The following is a 23,118-nucleotide window of genomic DNA, read 5'->3' as shown; positions in this document are numbered from 1 at the left end:
GGGAATGTTGAATATGTTGTGTGTATTATGATGTTATGCCACGCGATACGCGTGCAGCCAATATTAGGGGTCAAATCCGCTGCGCTTGTTTTCGAGGGATTTGTTTTGTTTTTGTCAAATGTCGGAGATGAGATCACGCTGCTAGTGGGTTTTATCTCCCAGAAGCCGAAATGATAAAAATCAGGTAATTTATTACCCAATTTTAAATGAAAAAAGAGCATCGAACATTGCATCTTATAACAAGAAACACATCTTGCTATTTAAAAAGATATTTAGGAAGACTCATTTTTAATTTAAATATTTTATTTATTTGTTATTCTTTAAAAAATATTACAAAACTTATCATTCACACAGTAAATTAATACTAAACATTGTATAAGACGAACATTTTTTTCATTCACGTGGACGGATTTTATTATATATATTTTTTATATAAAATGTACTAAATTTACGTATTAAACAATTAAATGTTTTTGTTCAAAATGTTTTCTTATTTTGAACAAGGACGGATTTCTAGACATTCATTGTTAAAAACTGCTTTGCAAGCGAGATTCATACTAGATTACTTGAATGTTTCATAAGTATTTACAAAAATGGGCTTTTAATACTTGTGCATTGGAACATGAAGCACATTATTAAATTTACTTACATTGAACATGTATTTGGACGGAGTCGTTACAGTTGAATTTGGAAATTTGCGAAGCATCATTTTATATTTTATATTTACTAAAAAAAATTTTTATATGACGATGAGAATCGCAACGAGATTTTACGTATGATAATACAATAAAAAAGTAATCGTTAAATTATAAAAATGCCTCTAAAAGTCAGCAAGTGAATAGCGATAAGGCACGTTTTTTAATTATTAACTCGCTGCAATAATATAAATATTAGTTTTATCTTAAAACAACAGTCGTTAAGAAAATCATCATTAAGGTACCAACTAGAGAAGATATTAGAGTTGACCCACCGGCGGTACAATCAACGATACGCTTAGCACGCATAAAGTCTTGTCCAACATATGCGCTGAATTCACGTTTTTCTTTTGGTACGATAGCTAACTGCGTGGTGGCATCTTGAAAAATGAGATCACTGTAGGGCGGTTGACTGAAGAACATCGCAAATGTGAATTCATCTTGGTATTTTCTGCCGTAGAATTGTTGCGCGTAAATCAATAAGTTAGAATACGCATTGATCTGGAAATAAAAATATTATTAGTTTTTTGACACTTTGTTCGATAAATATTCTTTTTTTCGATCATCATACCTGAGTTTCGTTGTAACCGTAATAACCACCTCTGGTAACAACCGCATTGGCAGCAACCCTTCCCAAATTACATGTTTCGTATTCCAAAGTACTTTTTCTCGTACCGTCAGGACAGAGCAGCTGGAAATCTTTGGTAAAAGTGTTACGTGCCCACCACTCTCGTCTTTTTCCGTCAGTATTTTCTGCAACGGTAGTATGTTTGACGAAGGCTACGTCGCCACCACCCTCAGTCAAACATCGGAATGCACCGGTATCTCCGTAATAATCTTCGGAAGCATCGCGATGACAGTAACGATCTCGAGTGCCGTGACACAAATCACACAAGTTATCATAAGGAACGCCTAAAAATTCAAATTTTCAACTGATTTTGACCCTTTCAAACATTTTTTTACTTATTATGCACTGTTTTTACCTATGTTGTAGGAAAGTTCAAGAGCCCCTGGAACGCATGATTTAGTGAACCATTCAGAAGCAGCTTTCATGGAATCGCAACCGTAGCCACGAATCCACCCGTTTGATAGCAAATAAGCTAATGGATAGACCCAACCAGCTGCAGTATTAATGCCTGAATGACAGGTGTATTTATTTTTTAGGTAAGTCAAATCTGTGTTATCATCTTCTTCTTTGGCTACTGCAACTACATAGTATGATGGTGACTCAAGATTGTAAACTTCAGAAATAAAAGGTACCAGTTCGTAACGTAAACCAGCCGTATAAACATCTGCTGCATCTAGCACAGTTATATCTGCATTACCATTCTGTATAGATTGCATGCAATGAATATGATTGTGCCCTTTCAAACAATTCAACTCTGGTTTTAATAATTGAGCTTTCAAAGCAATCTACAACATAAAATGAAAATTTTATGAAACATTCCGAATAATTAAATTATTTTAATGAGTATATCATAATACCATACCTTCATTTTTGTACACTTGTCAAGTTCAGGATCTGATGTTACACACAGAGTCATTCTGTTTACTGGACAACTTCTGACAGCATAAATCATATCCAATGATGACTTCAAGTACCCAGAAAAAGTTTGATCGGATTCTTGAATTCTGACAAAATCTTTGGCTGAATCCTGCAGTTTATAAAGTATTCTTTAGAATAATTTTTAATTGAAAACATAATTAAAAGATGATATGATTACTCTACCGAAAATAAGAGATTATGACGTAATCCATATCGTGGAGCTGATTCAAATAAGTTGAATTTTCCAATGGTTTGAATGTTGGGCTCATTGCTTTCTCTATCTCGATCATTATAGCCACCATTATTCCAACTATAAGTGGTATTATTATTGTAGGCACTATTATCCCGTGTATTACTATCACGTTTTCCAAAAATTTTTACTGCTTCTTCAAGGAACTTCTGATATAATTTTCTTCTATTCTGATCAGTGGCAGATGACACAACAATTGCACTTGATGGTACTTCACTCCAATGACAAGAGGCATATTCATCAATAGACCTTCTTGAGCCATCTCGACAGAGTAATTCAAATTGATCTTTGGATACTGAATCTTTATTATAAAAAAACATATAGTAAAACTTTAATCATTTTAAAGTAAAACATAAAAAAGTATAAAAAATTATAGTAAAAATATCATGAACTTACTGAGATCAAAGTTAGTGGATGTCATTTCTTGAACAGTGGTGTGAACTAAAAAGGCAACATCACCTGCTTCAACTAAACATCTAAATGCTCCTTCATAACCAGCATATGGATCAGCATCTGTGCACTTGCCTCCTGGTATTTTTCCAATACAAAGTTTACATAATTGGTCAGAATTATCGCCGAGTGGATTGTATTTATTGACTAAAGAGTTAACTGCACAACTTTGACCAAAAAATTTGATAGTTGATTTCACATGATTATTGCAGTCTATAATTTCCATGCCACCTTCTTTCATCAACTAAACATTGTGAAAGAAAAAAAATTGAAGTAGTAGACATAAAATAAAAAGTAGGCAAAAATTTAGAACTTACAATATGAACTGGAGTAACCCAACCAGCCAGAGTTCCTACACCAGCAAAGCAGGCCTTCTTTCCTCTTAAATCTCTAATGTTTTGAACATCAGGTAAGGAATTTTTTTTAATAACAGCTACTGCATATTGGTAATTCACACCACTTTCATAAATTTCTTGTATTATTGGTACTAAACTGTGATATCTTCCTCCAATGAAAACTTCACCAGCATCCAAAGTAGTCAAATGAGCTTTTTCTTGGTCCAAAAGAGTCATACATTCATCTCTGTTGAATGCTTGCTTGCAATGTATAGGCATGTAGTAGCTTCTGAATGAAGATCTTTCTTGTTCTACAGCTTGAGAAAATGCTTTGCATTTTTCTTGCTCCTCTTTGGATGTTGTACACCATATTGCTGTGTTATTTCTTAGATTTTGACCTATTAAATCAAAATTCGTTTCAATGTTATTTCACAAATCGAAGAAATTAAATAAATAAACCATGCAATAATTTAATCAAAATAAGTAATACTTTTATTAATGCCAAAGGAGATTGAAATTAAAATAAAAATCAAATACGTGGTTTTCACAAAAAAGTTAATTGACAGAATAATTCAGCACAGGTAGCAATCGACCGATTGTTTATAAGAATTATCGAAGCAGCGCGCATGTTTTCGAAATGTCTTGCAGGAAAATTCAAAATCAAAATAAAAAGCTGTCAAACAAAGTTCGAAGATATATGTTCAGTAAAAAAGCAACAGGTGTTTTAAGAATTGTTATTTTGACCCTGTCGCGGCGTTCCTTGGAGGCAAATTAATCCAACCTCAAAATATTCGCTCGTAAACACAATCGCGTCTAATAGAATCCAATTTACTGAGATAAAAATTCACCTGTTGTTGATCCCACAACGAAGGCCAGGAGAATCAAACTCGCCAAAACAACGCACGCCCGCATCGTGCTGTTATCAGTCGGCAATTGCCGTTTATCAGTGCTGTATAGTCCACACACAGGGTAATAAGATAACACAACGTCGACGCGATTATTTTCTTTCTTAATTTCTGCGATGACTCGCGAACGACGACAACGCCCAGCAATCGGCAGGCGCAGTACCTCCACCTGCCATGCAGACGCCTGCTAAGGCCTACGCTACAAGTGGCTAGTTGTATGGTCACTGTCTGGTTGTTGGGGCTCTGCAGAGTTTAGACGAGTGCCGCTAGAAATACCTACATTCAGCAATGTTGTCATGAAACTCGCATCAAAGTTTGGAAAGGGGAAGGATTTCATTTGACAAATTTGTTCGTCGCATCGTGAATATTTTTTAATATCGTTTATATCGTTTATTTATTCGTCGCATCTATTTATGCAACCTCATTAATTGCAGTGCATTGATTATAATCAATATATTTTTACTTTTTAATCAATTTCAAGGTAAAATAATTCATCCTCGAGCTAGATAAAGTCATAAGTGATAATTTATTGTGATTCATATACATCAAATGCAACATTGTACAAATATTTATTATAATTAAAATTATTGATTCTTTTTTCTCCATTTTACCGATAAGCTGTAGTCTTGATTGAACTGTGATTTGTCGAATTGGACCGGCAAATTAGTGTCTGCATTAGGCACAAATTCGAATTTTGACAGGATATAAAAGAACAATACTTTGATCTCCAATTTAGCGAATCTTCTGCCAATGCAAATTCTCGGACCAATGCCAAAGCCAAAATTGCTGGGAACGTCGCCATTGACTCTCTTTTCATAAAACCTGTCGGGATCGAATTTTTCTGGATTTGTAAAATACTTGGGGTCTTCGTGAATAGGCTGAACTGGGATCCAGACCACCATTCCAGGCTTGAGCGTGAACGGTTTGGCACCTGGCAGGGCTGGAGGCAGCTCGAATTCTTTGCTGCACACCCGGTCGATGCTACTGACTTGAGAACGGCATCTCAGGGACTCGTCGAAAACTGCGTCGAGATAGGCCATGCCGTTGATCGCTTCGTAGGTCGGACTGCCGTTGGTTTTCTCCATAACTTCGTCGATTTCCTCTTGCAGACGCCGTTGCACTTCCGGATTCAGAGCCAATTCGTGTGCTAGTATACACATTTGCATCGACGTTGTATCGAAGCCACCGAAGAAAAATGTAATCGCCTGTCCTGCCATAAAATCCAAGGTCACGTCGATGTGTTTCCACTCCTTGCTTCGAGCGTTCATCAAAAGTTGAATCATATCTGCTCTTGTAACTCCTTGCTCGTCTCGATTTGCCACCGTATCTTTCACGATATTTGAAAAATAATCTCTAGTTTGATCGTTGAAAATTTTGATGTTGAGCAATTTCATTAGCCTCGGGAAAGTTCTAGCGCAGGCCTGTTTAGTGGGCGTGAAGGAGCTCAAAGCATTCATTCCGAAGCGAAAAAATTCGTTTTTTGGATTTTTCAGCGAATCTACCTGCAATCCAAAAGCGCAGGTCGCTATCAAGTCGGTAGCGAGTCTTCCAAAAAAGTTCTTCGTCGGGATTTTTTCGCGTTCCTCGTCCGGTAGCTCTTCTAAATAGTTCACGAGGTTCTCTCCACATTTGACCATGAGTTCAAACGAACCCTTCATTTTGTTGCCGGTGAAAGTTGGAGTAAGCAGGTTTCGAGTTTCTTTCCAACGATCCCCAGCCATGTTGAACAGATTGACACCGAACATCGGATCGACCATGTCGTCGACGAAGGGGACATGGCTTGGGAAGTTCTCAAAATGCTTGACGGCTAAATTTTTTATAAGATCTAAATCTCTCAATAGAATTATTGGTTGCGTAAAATTGTACACCCCAATGTACTTGGCCTCTGGCTGATAATTGTAGAGTTCTCTTAACAGGTAGCTTTTATATTTTGTGCCAAATATCACACCGGACAAAGAGCCAAATAGCCCACTGGGCACATAAGGTACACCCAGCGATTTAAAATAGTTCAAACGTCTTCTGAAGTACACATAAATACCGAGTAAAACTAAACTGATTAACAAAAACGTAGCTGTTTCCATGTTTGATAACAAAAAAAAAACCGTTATATTCACTGAATAATGAAGAAACTAAATTCTTTACATACAGTAAATTTTCACCGAATTATATCCGTTTTGCCGTAGGATCTTCAAACAAAAACGCGATGAAGTATCACCGCATGTTATTATAAATGTTATTGCGCTTATCAAATTTGTTGCTACCACACAGTTTAGCATAATCTTTGTTACAATAATTTTTCATGATCGTTTTTTGATAAGATTACCAAATTATTCATTAAGGAACTTTTATTGATGCACTCGGAAGGTGCATTCGAACTTCCGAAAATTAAAACAAACATGTGTTCATTAATTGTAGTAAATAAAACTCGCATCGTTTTCGTAAGGATTTCAAAGACAGAAATGAGCCGTTAATCTTTAACTTATAAAATTATCCATAACATTTCAATTATGCAACAGATGATATTCATACAGTTTGGAATATTTTCAATGTTAATATTAGTATGACTCATCAAAACAAGAACGCTTTGATGATAAAAATAAACTGTTTACAATTTATAATTTTTATTAAATGTTGATCTAAAAAGTTATTCATCTTTCACTCATTTATTGACAGTATATATGTATCTTATATTTTTATAAATGCAAATAGTTTTTCAAATTAAATTCCTTTCGGTTCGTTTCAAAAATACTCTAAAATTTACAATATTTATAAATATTATTTTATAAGAACAATTAAATTGTTGACATTGATGAAATAATCATATTTATATAGATTATTTAAAGATTCTTCATGCAAAAATGTTATTTATCGGATGTATGAAATTGTGACAGTACCTGTGAATAGATAAAGATGTATGTCACTTTTAAATGCATAAGAATACCTATTAATCTTACATATAATAAACTTCTTACATATTTCGATAACATAAGATTACATAATAACTATAATTATAATTAATTATTAATTGTTGTATTGAAATTCAAAGTGTTAACTTGTTTGGATTGTCTTTTAAATACGATAGTGACAAATCTTGTGGATGATAACTTATTAAATTTGAAAAAATCATGTCGATTTCAACTGGGGTATGAAAAAATACTTTCTTCTATCTAATAAATCACTAAGACTGCTTTCATCGGGGAGAGCAGCAGGTACATCGAATTTAATTTTCATTTCTTGGGGTTTTCTTGTAGTCGTAAAAACGATCTTGCCGGTGGCCTCGTATTTTGGTGTGTAATATGCCTCAGTGGTTGTAATCGGCCTTGGATAGTAAGGATCATTTTCTGGATCGCTTGATAGCAATGGTTGATGCGCCGCTGGGAATATTTTGACTTCCTGTGTGGTAGTTCTTATTGGTTTTTCCGTGGCACGGATAGTCGTTAACTCATTTTTTTGAATAGATTTCAAGGTTTCTAAATATGGATTAATGTTAGAGCGAAAATTCACATTATTTCTACCACGTTGCAAATCGTTAGGGTTGTATGCTGGTGGTTCAAGAAGATTGGATGGTTTTTTTATACTTTCGTTTGATTCTAAAGAGGAATCGAAAAATTTGTCGTTTGAACGATGATCTTTAGACATCTCAAAAGTTCTTTTGATATCTGACCCGAAATTGTTATAATTTTGATAATTTCTATTAGCTTGAAAATGTGCATGATTAGTTTCACTCGTTTGGAACGTAAAATGGTTGTTTTCACTATCATTAGAGACCAAGTTTGCTTCATTTGATTTTTCAAACTGATGCACTGTATGAGTTGGTTGAAAATCAACGTTATTGAAGTTTGAACTTGATTTCAAATTAAAATTGTTTTGAAAGTTATTAGAATTATTAGGTATTGGTGGTGGGATGAGATACGAGTCTTCTTCATTTAATATTTCTTCGTCCCGCTGATTATTCGACACTGGTCCAGATGTAAAAGAAGAATTCGTTGAAAAGATCGAATTTTGCTGTGGCTTATTTTGAGCAGAAAATTGATCAGTTCTCGTTGTCGGAAAATGGGAATGTTTTTCAGCTGCATAACTTCTTTGTGAATCATCGTTAAGTTGTCCAGAGCTTTAAAAAGTAAAATAATCAGAATAGTATGAGATTTCCTTATGGAGAAAAATATTTTAACCGATAAGTCAATTAAATAATCAATAAAATAAAAACCATAATAGTTTAATTTTTTAATATTAGGACTCAAAGAGTAAAGCATAATTTCAGCAGTTTGAATATTACTTTTACACTAAAAAATAAGCTAAACTGACTGCCATAATACTAAACTTGTTTGCTTTGATAAAAATCTTTTTTATAGGGCTTTGAATAAAAAAGCGCTCTGATTATTCGTAATCAACGTACCGATCTGAAGATCCAGCAAATGCATCATTTCGAAATCTATTATTCAAACGTTCGGCAGAATTCGGAGGCAGAAATGGATTTGTGTCGTACTGTCGAACATTATTAACACTCTTGCTACCAGGTTTTTCGAAGTGCGACGAGGTCGCATCGAATCTGTTGTCCAGCTGCTCGGAAGATTTCAGAAGGGCCGCGTCAAAGGTTGCCTTGCAATCAACGAGGTAAGCGTGGTCGCAAACCTTGGCATCTTGTCGGAAAGATGTGGCCTCCGGGCAGTAGTGGGCGAAATGATTTCCGTGCTCGTCGCAAGTATGATAGGCACGACAGTTCGTAGCCAAATCAGCGTATAATCCTATTGGTCGGCCTGAGCAAGTAAAATCAGTGGAAAGCGGTGGTAGTTGATCATTCTGAAAAAAATTCCGCTCTCGCATTGATATGGATTCATTTTTGTTTCAATTAATTGAATGATTTACAAATTACTTGATATTACTCGATATTACTCGATCATTAAAGCCAGAAACATTTTATACGGTTGATGAAAAGGATCTCTTAAAATATCATTTCAAAACACTGAGAAATGGTAGGTTTTTGAGTGAAGGTTAAAAAGATCTACTTGTCCCAAAGCTTAATACGTATCTTTTATCAGTCTTTTCGAAACAATCTTTTTTTTTATTCAGAAAAATCTAATTTAACTATGTCATCAAAACTGAACGTTATATAATATTACACTCACTTTTCCTTTTATAGTAAAACCTTTCTTAGCTTAGTGTTATAGTAAGAAAAAACAGTAAAGTTTTGTTTTTGTATAGAAAAGATTTTACATGATAATTCCATACACAAAAATTTTGTTATCAAAATTTTATCGTTGCAATATGTTTTCTTTTTTTATCGTAAGAGAAAAGAAGGAAATAAGTTGAACCTATGTACGTAATTATTTTTCTCATGGATTCTTCTTAGATCGTCTATGTGCTACATTTATGCTTACCGCACGTCGTAGAGATGTAACAACACGATGTGTGAATCATGAAATCAAAGAGTGGTTGCATAGGCGCGGAAAAATACAGTTTATTGTTTTCTATGTGATCAAGTAACGATAGTATCGTCCATGTTGTTTGAAAAATCTTTGATATTATAGTCATTATTTTAAATTTTGAACCAAATACGAGCCCTTGAACAAATAAATTATTTTAGCGTACAAACTTTGCGAAGAACAAAATTAGATAAAATGCAATTGTTATGCGAAAAACAAACGTGTAATTATTTTTGTTTTACCTACTTGAATTTCAACAAATATGGACATAGAGATCGCACCAAGGATTTTGTGAAGCCAAAACCATAATTTTAATACAAAAAGTGACCTTGGCATCCAAGTACAGTCATGGCTAATTATTATACAAGGATACAACTTTTTATTACATTATGCTTACGCATAATACTTTACTTTTTATAATATATGTATACTTTTGAAATTTTTGTTTGTTTGTTTTTTTACGAGTCTTAACCCTCATTTGATTTTACATTATTTAAAATCAGGAGGCGAACATTTTTGGTTATTCTAGAATTTAATTTCAAGTTTGAATGAAATTTAAGGTAGCTGTTATCTTAACTATCAAATTTAAGTCAACAAATTAGCTGCGCCCATAAAAGGATGAGAGCACTAAACGAGGATAAGAAAAGCTTAATTGAAAATTATAAATAAATACGTTCCTCTAAAATGATTTTTTTAATGAAAATGAAATTTATTAGTAACAATTATATAAAATTTTCCCTTTTACCAGTAATTTTTCATAATTATTTTTCAAAAGCTATAAAAATTAAGTACACAGCCTTGAAGCTTCAGGGCTACTATGCTCTCTAAAACTTTTGTGAATGTCAATACAATAAAAATAACGATCTGCTAAGCCTCACGCTAACATAAATATGGTACAATATAAGACTCACGTGTGGCTCTTGAGCAAGCGCGACAGCAACAAAGGCCGAGAAAATCCATAGAATTAGCATCGCGCACTTTGTTAACATCACCATAAAGAGTAAAGGGATTCGGTTTAGTAAAAAAGCAAATCACACAATAAAGTTTTTATAGCGATCGTTGACTCTCTATCTGTGCAGACCGGCAGCGGAGCGCCGAGTGAAAGTCAAGAAGACGATCTCGCGCATTATATCAAAGTACACGAATGCAGAGAGGGAGGATGCATTTTCCTGTAGCGAGATTCTTCTTTACACAATATGTGCTTTGAACCATAACTATTCACCTCGCTGCAATACATCGATGCATATATTTATTGTGGTGGTGGGGTCATCGGGAAACTATTTTTCAATTTTCAACGCCCATCTTGTGACATTGTCTTGATAATTAACAAAAACGTTTAATTATTAGTCAGAAAAAATCGCAGAATATAAAATACTTTTTAGAAAATTTCAAATGGTAGGTATTAATTCCAATCAGAGTGATCCCGTAGTTACTCGCAATTGAACTACTTGTACTCTGTAAATTTCATATTACGGAAATATTGTAAATTCATTGATTCTACAGATGAAACATAGTAAAAAAATGTTCATCGAATCTATTTTAAAAATTTTAACGAGATTATAAAGAGTTTATATACTAGTCATTTTCTAATTTCATAAGACTGCAGTATAAATTTAATAAAGATAATAGCGTAAAGCTCAAATATTCTTTCTCCTAATAGTTCAAATAGTTTGAAAGTGTAAAAAACCTGCTGGGTGTCTCACTATGATTTTCGCCAATTTGTGATCTAAAAATCAATATGATTTTTCAAATGATGTTTTTGTTTTCAATCCATTGGTGCACACTAATTATTAATAAATCAATACAATTATAAATTTTTTATTTCTACAAAAAAAATGTCCTCACTTTTGAATAAAGCCCTCTAAAGTATCTCTAAAGTATATCGAATAGTTTGATTACGATTTGTAGTCTGTATAGAATAGGCATCAATTAAATAAAATCGTAAAAAATGTAATCATCCACAATATTCAAACAATCTGAGCTTAATCCTATTAGTTATGAGGGAATATTAATTGTTAAATTAAAACAATTTAATTATGTTCGAGGACGATAAGTGATTCATATGGGCGATGATTTACGGCAAGAGAATTGCTACATCGTCCCCATGACGTCAGTGACGTCACGCATTGTAAGCCGTAGAGAAAATAACTTATATCGTTTTCTGATTGGCTGAGATATATACTCAGTCCTCTCGGTTAATGCCCTTTCCATTGTGCGCAGCCTGATGCAGCCTGGCTGTGGAATTGTAAACGTACCTTAGCCGTGTGTTTCCTTATGTAATTGTCCAATCCGTTGTGCGCGAGTAATTGCACTCCCGCAGTCGTCTGCTGTTCGTTCTTCATCGTACAGAAATTCTGTTTTGCATGAATTGAATGGAAAATGAGTGCAGATAAAATTTATGATGTTACAGCAAAGCAGAGAGAAGTTATTGAATGGAGGGCCCAAAGACGCATAGAGCTGCGAGAACAGTATCTGCGTGAGAGGCATAATCCAAATGCACCCGCGGGACATTTGGTAAGTAGTTGATTCACTGAACCTCATCTGTCATTGAATTATATTATGGTTACTTGAGAGAACGTGTCTACAGAAAAAAGCATTGATTAACGTCAATTTCAGAGAAAAATCTTGAAAACGTGTTATGTTTTAACGTTCTTGAGATTCCTGATAGATGAAATATTAAACAATCAAAACTTGTTTGTTTGGTGTTTTGTCTAATTCAAATGCTAGTGTCTGCTCTATTTTTGTTGCAATTTTATCAAGTATTGTTGTTATTTATGAAAATCTATCTCACATCATCTCATCCCACAATCAATTGGAGTGTTGCGTCAACATTAATATTTTTCTTTTTTCTTTTAAAAAACAGTTTGATCCTGCAATTCAACGTCATTATACACTCAAGCAGAGTTTAGAGCATCTATTCAAGCCAAATGTTAAAAACTTTTGTGCATTCGTTGGTTTTACATTTTTGCCTCTTGGTTTGTTGTGTTGGCGTGTAAAGAAATATCGAGTAAGCATATTCAATTTTCAATTTTAATTAAAAATTTACATCATTCCTAAATAAGCATTTCTATGATTTTGTATGTCTTGTTTTAGGATGCAAAAGAACATAAATATCGTACTGGTCAAGTAAGCTACAAAGATAGAGATTGGAAGTTTGTGTAAATATCTTACATCTTCTTATTATGAAGAAATACTTTTGAAATATGATGATTTTAAATCAATAAGTATGTTCTAGTGTTGAAAGAAGATATTGTAATCAATTTAATCCAAATAAAATGTTTTTTGTTCTTTAATAATGTTCATTCCTCAAAAGATAGATTTATTTAATAAATGGTATAACTAATATATATTTTTCATAATTCATCATTAATTTTTCATATTTTTGTTGAAAAATAATAACTTCAAACGTTAACAAATAAACTAAATTTAAATATAATCAAAATTATTAATATCATTGGACCATTCAACTTATCTAACACATAGAAAAAAGATTGTTTTTAAAGTTTTAAGGTTTATAGTATAAACTTATCCACTAATTGATTTTTACATTAAATTATTTATTAACGATCTTCCAACTGTTTGTCACGAGCTATGACAGCTTCATCAAATTTGATCATATATGTTGTTCCTTTATGCCAATGAGCTGTTACTTTTGCTGTCTGCAATAAAAAGATATTATAGTTTATTAATACTGAATAGCAGTACAATATTTTGTCGTACAATACACTTACAAAACCACAATCGCATAGAACTGCTTCAATAATACCAGCTACAAAAGATGCACAGTTCAAACTTCCTTTATCTTTTGGTACAGACACAAATTTATTTACTAAAGATTCTTTTTCTATTACATAGTATGTTTTATCATCATCATTGGAATGTTCCAGTTTGTCAGCTTCGCGACCAAACAATGATTTCCATAAAACACTTTTGATGAATGATAAGATATTTATTAATTTAATTTCACGTCTTCCTGCCTTTTCTCTTATGACTAACAAATCTGTTACTCTGTGACCAACTTCTGCGCCCATTTCTGCGAGCCTAGAAATATAGAGTATGGTAATGATTTGTAATAAAAAAGGAAAAAAAGTATACGTTGATTTGTATCACACAAAAGTATACTTACTTGTTTTGTAGCTCAGGCACTGTGTAAACTCTGTTTTGACAGTACTGCACAACTTCGGAAAAAAGAAGAGCATAACAGCTCAAGCTAACCTCGCCTCTACCTCTACTTAAAGATTTATCAAGAATACTGGTCCGTGAACGAACAGCTGATATTGTTATAGCAGACATTTTTCTTTAATTTTTATACTTGTTCAAATGTGCACATAAACAAAGATTTTTCTACATAAAATACTATTTATTTCAAAAAAAGCTTTAGTATTGTTTACGGCAGTCTGCTCTCTGTGCAGTCTGCACGGCTGCAGTCAGCAATAAATACACACAAGTTGACTTTACAGATACAGTCGATACAGATTACAGACTAGTTACCTCAATTCTGCCATCTTTAGTCTTTGAAGTGAATTAGCAAATAAAATATAGATTGGGAAATATTATTTTTCAAATGATTGATACAGTAAAATATAATTTTTTTGAATGAATTTTATTTAAAATTTACGTAAAATATAAAAATAAGTGTATACTTGTATTGCTGCTACTAATATTCTAACAATTGGTAACCTTTTCCATAAACACAAAAAATTCTTCCACTGTCATTGCTGAAAATATGCATGATTTTTAATTATTTCAACTTAAAATTTGCTACAGTAAATTTACTACTTACTTTTTGTTATCACAGAAAGTTATTCCTTGAATGTCAGATATACAAAGAGTCATATCTTCTACAAACATTGCATGAATATTCAAATCATTGCATGTAATATTATGCACAGCTAGCTTTTGATCTGCACCAACACTTATGAGTTTATTGTCAGTGAGTAATTTTACGCCTGAAAGTTAATTATCTCATTCAATAGTTATTATAATAATTATTTCATTATAATTTTTTAGAAATCATATAATACCTGTTATTTGAGCATAATGAATAGAACTTGTATTCCAGGTGGAAACAATCTTAATCATTTCAATGCTATTCTTACTAGAAACTGCTTTAAATATTAAAACACTGAGGAGATTGTCATCTCCTCCAGTAGCTAGCATGTAATTGCATTCATCCAACTTTTTTAAATCAAAACTATTGATTCCAGATTGATGTAAAGTAAAATCTTCAGTATTTTCAATTCCAATTTTTTGAACATCAATTTCATCATTCTCAACATTGCAAGTCCAAAAATTTAGTAACCCATCAGTAGCCATTGTAATTAATAATATTTTGGCTTGATGAAGCATTGATTGTACTTTTAAAATACATCGGTTACGATAAGGTAGAGTGTGAACTAACTTAATTTTGTTTAAAATAATATCATAGATGAATGTTCTGAAAGATATAATTTATATTGAAATAAAATAATTTAATTTAATCATGTTTGCTTTAAAAAATTTTACCTGAGATATCCATCGGAGCATGCAATAAATACAAGAATATTATGCATATTTTTTGGATGCACAATAGTGCTTATATCCATGTATCTTGTTTCTGGATCAGCATTGTACATTAGTTCTTTACCAACCCAAATTTTATTCCTCTCTTTATCAGGACCATGTAACATGTAAGAAAACAAATCTTTGCATGAAATGTTTTCTTTTGAAAACAACTCATCATTATTAACAGTCACTTCCCAAATTTTTATTTGGGCTCTTCCGCCACCAGAAAAAATTAAATATTTACTGCAGAACTCATCCTCTTTTAAAGGGAAAATTGATAGGCACTTTATACTTGATAGATGTCCATCAAATGAATCAACAATTTCAAGATTTAATTTTGATTCTGACTCCAAAGAATTTATGAAGTGAATCACTAATCTACAATCTTCACCCCCAGAAATCAAAACATTGTAAGGATTTGCTGGCATTCTTAGAGTTTTGACAGCATAAATTTCTTTTGTATGACACCCAACCTATTTTATTTAAATAAGATTCATTTATTTATATTATGCAATATATTAAAATAATATTATATAATTTATAATTAAAATTAATATACCAATAATGGAGGAATGAATAACTTATTAAATGGCACCACATAAACTTCAATTTTTCTTTTCTTTATGAAAGCAAAATTGATGAAATTATTATAGATGAGACAGTCCCATGATCGATGACCTCCTCCACAAGGAAATTTTACTAAAATTCTTTTCAACACAACACTATAAACTACAAAATCTTCCTGTAAAAAATTTATTTAAGAAATAACAGTACACATTTGGAGAACAGTATAATAAATTGAAACTAGAAAACTAGTGTAGAAAATTAGTAGAAAAAGTATTGTACCTCTTTAAAACCTAAGACATAGTAATCATTTTCATGTCGAAGTAATTTGCTAACCCAATCCATTGGCATACTTTTTGCATATAAGTATTCAATAATGGGAGTTTTATCTTTCATATCACAAAACTTATAAAATCTAAGAGTTCCATCACGGCCAGTGGTAACAAGGTTACCATTCATCATTGTGCAAGATTGCACACCCAGCCTACCATGAATTTTTTTGAATGTTTGTGTTGGATCTCTTGAGTCACTATTTAGATTATAAACAAAAATGCTACCCATTCTATCTCCACAGATCAACAAATTTTTATGAGTGCAAGCACTTGTCACCCAGCGTTCACGGCTTGGAGGTAATATGTGTTGAGATAAAATTTCAATGCCTAGATTATGAAGAAATTAATTTCAATTCTGTTTTGTAATTAAAATAATATATTTAAATCTTACTTTGTGCAATGAACTTCACAATCGATAGATTTCCTTCAGTAGAACATACAAGAGCTCTGTCATTATCCAACCACTGCACTGAAAATATTTTAGAATCCATAATTTTGTATATTCCACATTGATTCCATTTCTGATCAGATTCTGAAAATAAATAATGAAACTTTTTTAATCAAAATGATTATGGTTAATCAAAAAATGTAAATTAGTTGAACTTACTATTATATAAAATTATATCTCCTCTTATAGAAGCCAAGGCAAATTTTTGACGATTTGGTGAAAGTTCCATAATACAATAAGCAGAAGAAAATTCAGGTAAACTGAAGGAATCTAGTATTTGGTTTTTATTTTTTTTGTAATGTAGAATTCTAGTATTTGATTTTAAACTTGAATAAACTAAAACATCACTATTTTCAAGAAAAATAACATGTTTTGGTACTTCTTTTTGGGAATCTTCTAATAGACTGTATTGACTCATATTACTCTTTATGTCTATCATTGACCAACAATTTACTGACCCATCAGCTCCTCCTGTGAATAAAATATTGTTCTCTGATATATCAATGCACCATATAGTTGCTCCTTGGTGTGCTTCTATTTTATGTAACAATTCACCAGACAAATTCCAAAAGCATATTCTTGAATCCTATGAATATAGTTTCATTTGTTATATAGTTATAATAAATCTCACTGGATTTAGATAAAAAAACAACTTACTTCTCCTATACTAGCTATTACATCTTTAATGAGTATTGCTTTCCAAACTCTGGCTAAATGTCCATACATGGTTGTTTGTAAATTTATTTCAACCTTACTCCAATTCATATCTTCTAAGTGATGATTAAAGTTATTAGATATTTTCCATAATCTCACAGTTCTATCATCAGATGTTGAGCATATTATGTTATTCATTGGATTATAAAATACAGAAAATATAACTCCCTGTTAAAATATAAATAAATTTAATAGATTATTATACACAATTGAAGTTTAGTATATGAAAATTAGTACTAACTTTATGTCCTTTTAATCTGTGCAAAATTGGTGAATATGAATCAGTTGCATTGTTTAAAACACTCCATATTAGTATTTCTTGAAAAACAGTGCCACTTAAAACAATGGCATTGGTAAAATGCTTACCGGAGATTTCTCCTGCATATCTAGTAATTTGTTAAGAATTTTTTTTTCTTTATACGGTAAATTGTATAAAATTATTTAAATAAAAGGATACAATAAACATGTTTCTTTACAAATTGTATTGGAATATTTTTTGCTTTCAGTATTGTAGTTGTATACATTATTGTGGGCAAACAATATTGTTAATATTGGTTCATTCACTGATCCTAAACATTTTACATCAATAATCCAATCATTGAAGTGATGGATTTCATCTAGCTTAACAACCCTTAAAAATACAAATGTTTTACATTCAATAAAATCATAATAATTCTGTAGAAGTTATTCAACAATAAAAACTTACTCTACAAAATCATCATTTACTGTAACTTGGCATATGCATAAACTTTTTCTTCCATAAATAATGATCCTATCATCTGTTTGAAGTTTAATGTCATGAATATTATCTGGATGTAAAATACTGGATTTGAATTTTACTTTATTATCTATTTGACTGACTACATAAAGGGAACATCCAATACCTATTGAAATGATAAAAGACGTTTGATATAATTTATTGTAATATATCGATGTAAATTTGTAAGAACATTGACCATACCTATAAAAACATGATTTTTGTGACATTTTATAGCCAATACGTCAGTTGTCAAGTCGAAAAATTTCATTTTGAATCTATTTTGAATATATCAAGAGTATAAATCAAGTGTGAAAGGCGTTAATATTTTTTTGGTACTTCGTGATTCATGGATGACTGAACAATACCTGTATATACAATTAAACCGCAAGAAATCAATAAAGCCCCCAACGAGCCATCAAACACGTGAGTTGAGTTATTTCAGATATCACTGCGAACTGACTCGGGCATGCTCCATGCGCTTTTTTAACCAAAACTAGCAGAAAAAGTACGTGGCAACTTCATGGTTCATTCAACCTAAACACGCGACCATGTCTAGTGCAGCTGTCGAAAGTATTCACGGGAGCCGGGCAAGGGCAGAGGCAAAAGCGCTTACTTTTTCGCTCATCGTGAAAGGGTGCAATCAGGTATGCCGGCCTATGCTATTATGCGTGTGTACAACAACAGAATGAATAAAGCGAAGCGGGGCGCTAGTAGTATAAAGCTCTCCTGTTGTATGGCATTGCGGCTTGTACGAACGAGGAAAAAGAGGGTCTCTCTTATTATTTTTATTTTGTCCTTCATCGAACGGAACAAAAATTTAACTCGGCACTTTTGGGTGTAAAATATGAAGTGAAATTCAAAGAGTGACATTTTCGCTGTGGATGTTTTAATTCTGCGGTTGTAATTATCTAAATCCGAAATCAATATATACTGTAAACGAGTTTTTTGTTACGTGAAATGTTTCAGTTCTTGAAGACCCTTAGAAAATGAGAAAATTAATTTTTTTATAATCAATGAAAATGAAGCATCTGTGTTATATCATTTACTGATCCATCAACATGGAGCTAGTATGTAAAATGCTATATGAGATCTTAGGAAAGTTTTCCATCTGGCTGGACTATACTTACTCGTTGTTGTATTTCATTGTAAATAGAACTGAAATACAATGTATAAAGGATACTTGCAAGCTTTTTTACAAACCAGAATCTTATCATTTGATATACCGTTAGCTCGCGTTTTTTCGAAATTTATTGAAAAAGTATGATAAAATTTATCTCTTATTTTTTTCTTAAAAGGTATATAATGTCTCATAATTTTATAGTATTCATAAAAAAAACGGTTTTATAATTTTATTAGGAGAACTATAATTGCCAATATATTCACAGTGGATATTTTTCAACTAATCCAGTTTAAAATTAACAAATAGTAATTTTAATAAAAAAGTGTATGAATGTATTAAGATTTTTATGTAATTTTAGATTAGGTTCGTTTTTATGAAAAATCCAATGTTTACTGTGAATATTCGTTTATTTAAAAAATGATTTGTTTTTTATGCATCCCATGGCCTGGGACGGTAGACAGAAGCGGTGAAAATTAAATTTTATAAATTTTACATGCTTGCAAATAAACTAACATGAAAACTGCATCACATAATTCCAGCAAGTGCGAACGAGATTATCATCCGTGCCGGTGTCATTTACAATTTGTATTTGGCTGCTTTGACAATGGGGAATTTGTCGCCATTGCAAACGCCTCGGAAATCGTCCAGGGACAGATCGTAAAGGGCGACTCCACCGAGCAATTTGGTCTTGACGAATTCAGCCTTGACCGCCGCCGTGTCGGGATCTTCGAAACCGAGCCAGAGTCCTTCGCGTCCGGACTTGGCGTCGTAGGGCGTGAACGCGTAGGGTCCGTATTTCTTGGACGGGTCGTTGACTCGTCGTACTTTACCGACGGCTGCCTCGGTCAATCGAGAGCAGACCTCGGCGTAGGACATGATGCCGGGGATTTTCGTGTGAGGTCCTTCGACTCCGGGGCCCTCGGCGGTTACCGGTGGAACACCAGCTGCCTCGCTCTCGGCCGTCAATTTCCATGTACGCGCGAACGTTGGGATGCCAATGACAACTTTGGTTCCGGGCATACCGTTGTTCAGCCAATATCTATAAATTTTATGCATAGTTTTTACATTAGTATTAGAAAATATATTGATCAAACGGACACTCGAAGCTATATCTTACTTGGATTGGTAGTCGATGTTCTCATCGGGTACTCTTCCGTAACTATCGTAAATTGGAGCTGGGTAGTCGGCCTTCTTCGGGGTTCTTTCGGGATTGCTCTGGTCAAAAGCGAACAAGTGGACGGCATCCAGATGAGGAGCCAAAGCCTTTGCGTTGTAGTAGACTAAAACATTTCATTGCCACAAATTAGTTGAATTTCAAATTTGACTTCACATTTCATGAAATTGAGATTTTCAATTTAAAAATCTTACCGCTGCTGTTGACATGAGGAAGAACAGTAAGTGTAAGTGCCTTATTTTTGGTTTTCAATTGACTCTTGAGGTCCTTAACCAAAACCGTGAAACCTTCCATATGTTCCTTTTCTTTATCGTCCTTGAACTGACCATAGCCAAAGGTTTTTTTCAGTCCATGCCAGAACGAGCCCAAAGTTCCACGATTTTTCTTTACTTTGGCAGGGGGGAATTGCCAAGCCAAATCGATTCCGTCAAATTCATAATCAGCTAGCAAACGGTTTACTGAACTGATAAATTTGTTTCTGCCATTCGTTGTTTCGGTCTGTTAATAAAAAAAAATAATTATTTAAGCATTAGCAATTTACATTTTTCATGCCTACGCGTGGTCATGTTTAATAAAAAATATACGGCAAAGAAAACTTTTATGATGAAGGGCTCTAAATCCATTATTTCTAAAGCTCGTATCGAGATAAATTTATTGTTGAATAAGCACATTTGATATTATCAATGTTAATTTTTAATTTTGTAAAGACTGAAGGAGACGTATCTTAATTAATTCAATTTTTCATGTATTTTAAAATTTGATGACTATTGAATTTGAATTCTGAAAAAACCATTATCCTACTTTCCGTAACATAAAAATTCAAAAAAAATTTGTTCAAGCAAAAACTACCAGAAAACTCGGAACATAAATATAAAAAAAGATTCGGTTAGGTCAAGGACATGACGTCACCGGAAGATTACAATATTTTTTATATTAATTTAAAATGTACATTTTGGGAGTTTTTGTCGGAGATAATTATGATAATTATTTGCTTGTTGTAAATACTTACTAAAGTAAGATACTTGTGAGTTTCTTCGTAGGGATCTGCATTGCCGCCTACACTCAAGTAAACTTTAAGCTCGGGAAATTGACGTTTAAGCTGAGGTACTAGACGATAAAATCCATATCCAGCCCCTGTATCAAGATTTGGATTGAGTGGTTTCACTTCGAAGCTGGTATCATCCAAGCCAGCAAATCCGTAGACCAAATGTGTACATAGTGACAGAGCTGGTCGAAGGTCATCTACTTTGAATTTTCCTGGACCTATCAGTTGTGAACAATTATATAAATTTTTATGTGATCTATTTGCTATACTCAACTATTAGAATATTTTAATTAAATTTTTGCACTGCTAATTGCTCCAGTATAAGATTTCGATATAATGCCATTTTAATACAATCGAATTTTTGAATTTTTCAGATAATTTTTAAATGCTATATTTGCATTACATTTTGCGCACATTGGCATGACGATATTAATCGTTAGCTCGTGAAGTCGTTTTATCGTTCAAATACTACAAATTGAAATCATCATGCAAGATTTTTCCGATTAGTATATAAATACTTGGAAATAATACTGTAAAATTAAAAAAAGCGAAAAAAGTGAAAATTCCATACCATCCCTCAGAAAAGAAGTAGAGTTCCAAAAGCAAACTACTTTATTGTGGTCATGGTTATCAACTGCTGCACTGGACGCTAAGTTGGTGCACACTAACAGCGCACAAATTACCGTCGTAATTAGCCGCTTCATCTTGTAACGAAAAAAACATAAAATATATCAATTATTTGATTCATGATTTCTTAACTACGTATATTATTCTTGTTTTGAAAAAAGATTCACTGAAGATAAAAAAAGTTGAAATTAAAAATACTTAATGCACATTAAATTATCGAACAAATCATAAAATGTAGTCGCGGAATATCAACAAACACTCTGGTAAATAGAAAAATCTCCAAATTAAAATATGTGGTCTATGAAAAAAGGAACGGCAACGACTTACCTCTTCGATTGTAAGTTCTAGACTGCCGATGTCGGAGATTTTCGCTCAAGTCTTAACTGCTATGAGACTATATCTTATGTTTTCGTTTAGTACACCGATTGGGTGGGATGGCTACTGGAAATTACATTACGTAAGATTTTGACATCATCTTCCTTTCTCAATGTTTATTTTGTATCTGTTGTTTCCTTCTTTTTAAAATGATGAATAAAATTCAAAGTCACTTCTTAGTAATACGGACAATCTTTTTACCTATGCACGAGAACGAGGAATGAGAACAAGAATAACCACATCACTAATGAAGTTTATATGAATGCAAATTTACACTTACTTTCAAAAACTTGTTTGTACAAAATCAAAAGCAGCTCTGCTTAAATAGCCAAACCGTCTTATTCTTTCGCTTACTTTAAGCTAACAAAAGCATTTCATTAAGCGCTTATTTCGTAATTTACGTGTAATAAGGTAATCGCTGACAATGCTCTATGATAAACGTTATTTTGTACTCGCAAGATCATGTACGATTAGTAAGTACTGTAAAGTATACGAAAAATTACGTATGCACATCTACTCTTACGCATCGACTAAGAAAATTAAAACGATCTAGCGAATTTAATCGCTCGACGAAATTGGGTCAAAGGTTCTCATTTAGTTTGATCTTTTGTATCGACTAATAGCGCTCTCATTTACTCGTGTTCTTATACATTAATGTAATTATTAACTGAGTATTGAGTTTGTGAGTTTTTTATCAACATTTTTAGCTTTTCTATTGATATTTGATCAAAAAGCTTTATAATCTAGATCATAGTCATAAACCAAAATACTCCATTAATTAAAATTCATATTTTGATGTTTGACTGGAAAA

General features: G+C 32.7%; 7 protein-coding genes across 7 annotated transcripts; 1 reads left to right on the top strand and 6 right to left on the bottom strand.

Annotated features, from left to right (window-relative positions):
- Positions 1-390: 390 nt before the first annotated feature.
- Positions 391-4,423, bottom strand: LOC106658571 (melanotransferrin). Its single transcript, XM_023461320.1, has 8 exons — positions 4,125-4,423; positions 3,259-3,674; positions 2,888-3,185; positions 2,425-2,792; positions 2,186-2,350; positions 1,679-2,108; positions 1,267-1,607; positions 391-1,196 (listed from the first exon to the last, which is right to left on the bottom strand). The coding sequence occupies exons 1-8, from the start codon at positions 4,186-4,188 to the stop codon at positions 897-899; spliced, it is 2,382 nt and encodes a 793-aa protein (XP_023317088.1). The 5' UTR covers positions 4,189-4,423; the 3' UTR covers positions 391-896.
- A 342-nt stretch (positions 4,424-4,765) lies between these two features.
- Positions 4,766-6,734, bottom strand: LOC111694221 (cytochrome P450 9e2-like). The gene has a single exon (XM_023461531.1). The coding sequence runs from the start codon at positions 6,260-6,262 to the stop codon at positions 4,766-4,768; it is 1,497 nt and encodes a 498-aa protein (XP_023317299.1). The 5' UTR covers positions 6,263-6,734.
- A 322-nt stretch (positions 6,735-7,056) lies between these two features.
- On the bottom strand, positions 7,057-10,682 carry LOC106658851 (putative uncharacterized protein DDB_G0282499). The gene is made up of 3 exons (XM_014380989.1): positions 10,516-10,682; positions 8,578-8,981; positions 7,057-8,292 (listed from the first exon to the last, which is right to left on the bottom strand). The coding sequence occupies exons 1-3, from the start codon at positions 10,597-10,599 to the stop codon at positions 7,305-7,307; spliced, it is 1,476 nt and encodes a 491-aa protein (XP_014236475.1). The 5' UTR covers positions 10,600-10,682; the 3' UTR covers positions 7,057-7,304.
- A 1,200-nt stretch (positions 10,683-11,882) lies between these two features.
- LOC106658811 lies at positions 11,883-12,897 on the top strand. The gene is made up of 3 exons (XM_014380934.2): positions 11,883-12,118; positions 12,468-12,611; positions 12,698-12,897. The coding sequence occupies exons 1-3, from the start codon at positions 11,984-11,986 to the stop codon at positions 12,764-12,766; spliced, it is 348 nt and encodes a 115-aa protein (XP_014236420.1). The 5' UTR covers positions 11,883-11,983; the 3' UTR covers positions 12,767-12,897.
- Positions 12,898-13,041: 144 nt separating this feature from the next.
- Positions 13,042-13,897, bottom strand: LOC106658810 (trafficking protein particle complex subunit 5). Its single transcript, XM_014380933.2, has 3 exons — positions 13,731-13,897; positions 13,336-13,645; positions 13,042-13,263 (listed from the first exon to the last, which is right to left on the bottom strand). Exons 1-3 carry the CDS (start codon positions 13,895-13,897, stop codon positions 13,165-13,167), a joined length of 576 nt encoding a protein of 191 aa, XP_014236419.1. The 3' UTR covers positions 13,042-13,164.
- A 297-nt stretch (positions 13,898-14,194) lies between these two features.
- LOC106658763 (WD repeat-containing protein 6) lies at positions 14,195-19,017 on the bottom strand. The gene is made up of 14 exons (XM_014380871.1): positions 18,332-19,017; positions 18,168-18,241; positions 17,913-18,090; positions 17,664-17,837; positions 17,448-17,592; positions 17,150-17,374; positions 16,652-17,078; positions 16,436-16,576; positions 15,995-16,371; positions 15,708-15,890; positions 15,110-15,621; positions 14,629-15,041; positions 14,388-14,553; positions 14,195-14,322 (listed from the first exon to the last, which is right to left on the bottom strand). The coding sequence occupies exons 2-14, from the start codon at positions 18,232-18,234 to the stop codon at positions 14,262-14,264; spliced, it is 3,069 nt and encodes a 1,022-aa protein (XP_014236357.1). The 5' UTR covers positions 18,235-18,241; positions 18,332-19,017; the 3' UTR covers positions 14,195-14,261.
- A 457-nt stretch (positions 19,018-19,474) lies between these two features.
- Positions 19,475-22,493, bottom strand: LOC106658661 (chitinase-like protein Idgf4). Its single transcript, XM_014380712.2, has 6 exons — positions 22,260-22,493; positions 21,877-22,009; positions 21,270-21,523; positions 20,455-20,758; positions 20,204-20,366; positions 19,475-20,125 (listed from the first exon to the last, which is right to left on the bottom strand). The coding sequence occupies exons 2-6, from the start codon at positions 22,007-22,009 to the stop codon at positions 19,663-19,665; spliced, it is 1,317 nt and encodes a 438-aa protein (XP_014236198.1). The 5' UTR covers positions 22,260-22,493; the 3' UTR covers positions 19,475-19,662.
- Between the last annotated feature and the right edge of the window lie 625 nt (positions 22,494-23,118).

The sequence above is a fragment of the Trichogramma pretiosum genome, unplaced genomic scaffold (genome assembly GCF_000599845.2).
Source record: "Trichogramma pretiosum strain Unisexual culture from Peru unplaced genomic scaffold, Tpre_2.0 scaffold2, whole genome shotgun sequence".
Classification (NCBI taxonomy): Eukaryota; Metazoa; Arthropoda; class Insecta; order Hymenoptera; family Trichogrammatidae; genus Trichogramma; species Trichogramma pretiosum.
Note: the sequence above shows the minus strand (reverse complement) of the source record. Positions and strands in the feature narration are given on the sequence as shown.

Coding starts and splice junctions, on each gene's coding strand:
- LOC106658851 (XM_014380989.1), bottom strand. CDS start 10,599: ATGGTGATGTTAACAAAGTGCGCGATGCTAATTCTATGGATTTTCTCG. Junction 8,982..10,515: donor CGCTTGCTCAAGAGCCACAC/GTGAGTCTTATA, acceptor AATTTTTTTCAG/AATGATCAACTACCACCGCT. Junction 8,293..8,577: donor TTTGCTGGATCTTCAGATCG/GTACGTTGATTA, acceptor TACTTTTTAAAG/CTCTGGACAACTTAACGATG.
- LOC106658811 (XM_014380934.2), top strand. CDS start 11,984: ATGAGTGCAGATAAAATTTATGATGTTACAGCAAAGCAGAGAGAAGTT. Junction 12,119..12,467: donor ATGCACCCGCGGGACATTTG/GTAAGTAGTTGA, acceptor TTTAAAAAACAG/TTTGATCCTGCAATTCAACG. Junction 12,612..12,697: donor GGCGTGTAAAGAAATATCGA/GTAAGCATATTC, acceptor GTCTTGTTTTAG/GATGCAAAAGAACATAAATA.
- LOC111694221 (XM_023461531.1), bottom strand. CDS start 6,262: ATGGAAACAGCTACGTTTTTGTTAATCAGTTTAGTTTTACTCGGTATT.
- LOC106658661 (XM_014380712.2), bottom strand. CDS start 22,009: ATGAAGCGGCTAATTACGACGGTAATTTGTGCGCTGTTAGTGTGCACC. Junction 21,524..21,876: donor TACTTCTTTTCTGAGGGATG/GTATGGAATTTT, acceptor CACAACTGATAG/GTCCAGGAAAATTCAAAGTA. Junction 20,759..21,269: donor CTCACAAGTATCTTACTTTA/GTAAGTATTTAC, acceptor TTTTATTAACAG/ACCGAAACAACGAATGGCAG.
- LOC106658763 (XM_014380871.1), bottom strand. CDS start 18,234: ATGAAATTTTTCGACTTGACAACTGACGTATTGGCTATAAAATGTCAC. Junction 15,891..15,994: donor ATGTCTTAGGTTTTAAAGAG/GTACAATACTTT, acceptor AATTTTTTACAG/GAAGATTTTGTAGTTTATAG. Junction 15,622..15,707: donor TATTCATTCCTCCATTATTG/GTATATTAATTT, acceptor TAAATAAAATAG/GTTGGGTGTCATACAAAAGA.
- LOC106658810 (XM_014380933.2), bottom strand. CDS start 13,897: ATGTCTGCTATAACAATATCAGCTGTTCGTTCACGGACCAGTATTCTT. Junction 13,646..13,730: donor GTGCCTGAGCTACAAAACAA/GTAAGTATACTT, acceptor CTATATTTCTAG/GCTCGCAGAAATGGGCGCAG. Junction 13,264..13,335: donor TTCTATGCGATTGTGGTTTT/GTAAGTGTATTG, acceptor TTTTTATTGCAG/ACAGCAAAAGTAACAGCTCA.
- LOC106658571 (XM_023461320.1), bottom strand. CDS start 4,188: ATGCGGGCGTGCGTTGTTTTGGCGAGTTTGATTCTCCTGGCCTTCGTT. Junction 2,351..2,424: donor GTCATAATCTCTTATTTTCG/GTAGAGTAATCA, acceptor TATAAACTGCAG/GATTCAGCCAAAGATTTTGT. Junction 2,109..2,185: donor ACAAGTGTACAAAAATGAAG/GTATGGTATTAT, acceptor TTTATGTTGTAG/ATTGCTTTGAAAGCTCAATT.